Raw genomic sequence first — 4560 nt, 5'->3', positions numbered from 1 at the left:
TGACTATAAACTTTATTTTATCTACTCTAAATAGAACATTTAATACTTTTTATTGGAGGAGGATTGAAAAAACGATGTTTAAAGCCATATTTGTTTCTAGAATTAAACACTGATGATGGTTGTGCCATATACTAAATATCACTGAATTATACACTTTTTAAAGTGTGAATTTTATGGTGTGTGAATTATAGCTCAATAAAGCTGTTATTTTAAAAATATGTTACAATAAATCATTCAATGAAAGTATTAAAATGCTTAAATGTTTTAATTAAATAAGCTTTCAATTTAATATAAACTACCATTTCAGTGGGATATGAGAAGTATTTATTAAACGAATTTCTGAAATATAAAACTTTAATCGAATGCTTTAACTTGTGACTATTCTGATATCCCCCTTTAAATTTGCTTCTATCTTATTATTATTCATTTCCAGATTCAGATTTTGCATTACTTTGGAGAGCGTTTTATCATCTTTTTTATCTCCTGAAGCAGCTCCTTTGTTCACAGCTTCTTCTGCTACAATAAAAAACTGTTCAGTTGGTTGAAGAATGCTTACTCCATAGCCGTTGTTGTTGTAAATATGATTATTAGTCATCTTCAATTTGGGAGCTGGAAGAACCTGTTAAATTATTTGAGGAAATTAGTTTTTCAATAATTTTTATAAAAAGAAAATATGAAGTAATGAACATATAAAATTACTCTAGAACTTATTCTTGGGTTAAAGTGTTCTTTTTAAAACAATTGAGACTCTCAGTTTTGAACATATACTATTTTCTGGACAGTGATTAATGTAATATTAACTACAAAGATATTTAATGAGAAAATATTAAATGAAGTTTTCAATTTATTTTTATCAGTTATTGATAAAAATAACTAATTCTAGATGGGGATACAGCAATAGCTCATGCAGTTGACCTTATATAATGTAACAAGATAAACATGAAAATAAATAATTTCAAATAATAATATGTGATGTGGAGAAAATAAAATAGGGCAATGTGATAGCATGACTGGGTGGGGAGGGGTTACCATTTAACTAGAGTGTTCTTTATAGTAACAGTTTCTTTGAAGAGGGACAATTACATTCAGATATAAATAATGAGGTAGCAGCCACTTTAAGGTCTACAGAAAGAGTGTTTCAGGTAAAGGTAACAAGAGCCACACAAGGTTAATAATTTCTGGGAACACAAAGAAAGCCAGTGTGGCTTGAACATAATGCATGAGAGGAGGAGTGGAAGGAGATGAGGGTGGAGAAGGCAGGGGCCAGATCTTGTCAGATTTTTATGAACCATGCTCATTAAACTTTAATGTATATATAAATCACCTGAGGATCTTGCTAAAAATCAGATTCTGCTCACTAGGTCTGAGGTAAGGCTTGAGATTCTGCATTTCTAACAAGCTGCCAGGTGATGCCAATGCTGCTGGTCCGTAGCTCACACTGAGTAGCAGGAATGTGATTCTTAAAGTGTGAGTTCAACCAGCAGTATCAGCATCACCTGGGAACCTACTGGAACAAACCCTCCGGCTTTACCCCCGACCTACTGAATCAGAAATTGGGTGGGCCTCTGCAAGAGTGATTCTGACGCATGCTAATATTTGAGAACCACTGAAAAATTGAGAAATACTTAAGAACAGAAAAAAATGGTTTAAGAACAATCAAATATTTCAAAATTGCCCCCATTTGTACCTTTTTTCCAACCAATTATCTGACTTTGTGTCCAAAATCATGCTGGGTGGGGAACCTACTAGTAGTATATAATTCCTGCCCTCAAGTAATTTATAATCTATTTGAGGAGACAAAATGTACATTCATAAAACAAAGAATTAGAATGTAGAGTTCTAGGAAGAAACTTCATAAACATAAAACTTCTTTAACTACACAAGCCTAGAGAGGGACCTAGAAAGACAGGATTCACAGAAGCAGAAAGGAATGGGAAGACATTGCACCTACACATTATTGCTATTAATGTTTTAATTGGTTAGCTTAAATCATTTTACACAACTTTGAAAGTAAGAAAAACTCTTTCCTAATATATTATTATTCTCTTAATTTGCTTTACTTTCCAAAATATATTACAGATCTGATCAATGTAAAATCTAAAATATTTTTATAAGAGCAAATCCTATCCACTTTCTCAAATTTAAAGTTATTTGCTAAGAGTTTAAGTTGAAATTATTGAATAATTATTAAATTATTAGGCTAAACTTGTTTCCCATCAGCCATCATTTAACTATATTTTATTACTTGTACTATTCTTTTCCAAATCAATAACATTTAAACTATATTTTAAGACTAAAACTAATATTTTAACACTTATATAAGAATTACTTACAATTCTTATAATAATTCTACATTAAGAAATAAGGGACTACCTTCATATTAACTCCACCTAAGGTGCTTTTTGAACTGTCACTAGTTCTCAGGTTATTACAGTGATGAATTTCATTTCTTTCCAAAATGGCTATGCTCCCAGGATACAGTTCAACACCAGCACCCTGTAAATTAAAGGCAAATAAAGTTGTTTACAAAACACATACATAAATCCCTCTCCAAAATTTTCTTTCTTTTCTTTTTAGAGACATGGTCTTCCCCTGTCTCCGTCACTCAGGCTAGAGTGCAGTGGCGCGATCATAACTCACCACATCCTCAAACTCCTGGGCTCCAGAGATCCTCCTGCCTCAGCCTCACAAGCAGTTAGGACTACAGGTGTGCACAACCATGCCTGGTTAATTTTTTTATTTTTTGCAGAGACGGGGGTCTCACTTTGTTACCCAGGCTGGTCTTAACTCCTGGTCTCCTCCTGCCTCAGCCTCCCAAAGTGCTGGATTACAGGTGTGAGCCACTGTGCCTAGCCTCAAATTTTCTTTAAACTTGAAAATTGTAATTCTATCTATGTTAGCAAGCTAAATGCTAAGTTACATGAAAATACATGATAATGCATGCCACAATTTATTGCAGAGATAATGTTTAAAAACGGTGAAAACAAAATATCTTTTAGAGAATCATTAGGCCTAGAAAGAAGGTTAAGGTCATACAGTCTTACTCTTTCACCCAAGTGAATTCTTTAGAATAGAGTCCAAAACCACTTTAGGCAACTGTTTCAATAGTCATAAAAATTTATATCTGCTGTAAATCTCTCATGAGGCTGCTAAAGTATATTTCCTCATTTTAGTGGAAATTAAGAAAACATCATTCCTTAAAAGGATGCTCTTGTTTTTCTACTTCCTTTAATCCTTTCTCTCATCCAACTCGTCATTCCTTCCACTGAAGGACTTGCGATTGTTGGAAGACTCAAGTTTTTTTCTATGACCTGATTATTTAGAAGCTGTCAGAATGAATCACAATACCTAACAGTAATGTCAATAGCTTATAAATACTTACTTCTCTTTAAATAAACCATCAAATAACTGACTCACGATTGGTTTTATAGCCACTGATTTCCAGATTCTTTAAAAACCACATTTAAAGCTAATAATTCCTTACTTTGCACTTGGGCAGTTTACTTTTCCTAAGTGTACTATGACTCTCTCCTACTTGTCCTCATTTTGTTGAGTTCTACCAGTTTCAAAGTTTAATTATAATTCCATTCAAAGATGAAGAAACTGTTACCCTTCGTTTTTATATAAGATCACTCAACCCAAAGGAAAAGAAATCATTTTATCAAAAAGACACCTGCCCTCGATTGTTTATCACGGTACAATTCACGATTGCAAAAATATGGAATCAACCTAAACGCTCATCAAAGCATTGAGTGGATAAAGAAAATGTGCCATACATATATAGACACACCATGGAGTACTACTCAGTCATAAAAAGGAATGAAACGATGTCATTTGCAGTGACTTGGATTGAACTGGAGACCATTATCCTCAGTGAAGTAACTCAGGAATGGAAAAACAAACACATGTTCTCAGTAAGTGGGGGCCAAACAATGGGCACACATGGGCACAAAAAGATGTAAAGGATGTTGGAAACTAAGAAGGGGGGAGGTTGGGAGGGGAGTGAAGGCTAAAAACTTACCTATTGGATACAACGAGCACTGTCCTGGGGTCGGCACACTGAAAGCCCTGACTTCAGCATTATAGAGTGTATCCATGTAACAAAAACCTTTGTACCCCTTCATTTTTGAAATAGTAATAATTTTAAAAAACAGAAAAGATCACTCAAAGCTGTTGTCTATAGTCATACAAAGCCATACTTTTTATAGAATGAAATACCTGGGCACCAGTTATTTCACTGTCCGTAATTGTCAAAGCGGCCCCCGTAAGAACACACACTCCTGTTCCTTCACATTTTAATACGCAGTTTTCTAGAGTCATGTGGCCAGATTCCACCACCACGATTCCGTCAACCGTCCCTTGTTGTATCAGAGACAGATGCATTAGTTTCACGTTGGCAGCTTTGGACACCACAAAACTGTCATGAGAAGGTTCAGAAGTGATCAAAATTTCCTCTCTCTTTCCAACGCCTGATCCATAGAGATAAAAATACATAATTAAATCAGTAATCCCAAATTTTAAAGGACTTTAGTCATTCAATAATACTTGCTATTGCTAAAT

At 34.2% G+C, this 4560-nt stretch overlaps 1 protein-coding gene across 1 annotated transcript in view; it reads right to left on the bottom strand.

Annotated features, from left to right (window-relative positions):
* Nucleotides 1-259: 259 nt before the first annotated feature.
* The window catches only part of SHCBP1L (SHC SH2-domain binding protein 1-like), a 29673-nt gene continuing 25372 nt past the window's right edge, over nucleotides 260-4560 (bottom strand). The window contains exons 8-10 of the mRNA XM_012639966.1: nucleotides 4219-4469; nucleotides 2374-2496; nucleotides 260-619 (exon numbers count right to left, since the gene is read on the bottom strand). Coding sequence (XP_012495420.1) covers nucleotides 368-619; nucleotides 2374-2496; nucleotides 4219-4469 — 626 coding nt within the window. The 3' untranslated portion in view covers nucleotides 260-367. The remainder of the gene's footprint in view (nucleotides 620-2373; nucleotides 2497-4218; nucleotides 4470-4560) is intronic.

The sequence above is a fragment of the Propithecus coquereli genome, unplaced genomic scaffold (genome assembly GCF_000956105.1).
Source record: "Propithecus coquereli isolate 6110/MARCELLA unplaced genomic scaffold, Pcoq_1.0 Scaffold146, whole genome shotgun sequence".
In the NCBI taxonomy this organism is placed as follows: domain Eukaryota; kingdom Metazoa; phylum Chordata; class Mammalia; order Primates; family Indriidae; genus Propithecus; species Propithecus coquereli.
The sequence above is the reverse complement of the archived record's forward strand: the minus strand, read 5'-3'. Positions and strand labels throughout refer to the sequence as shown.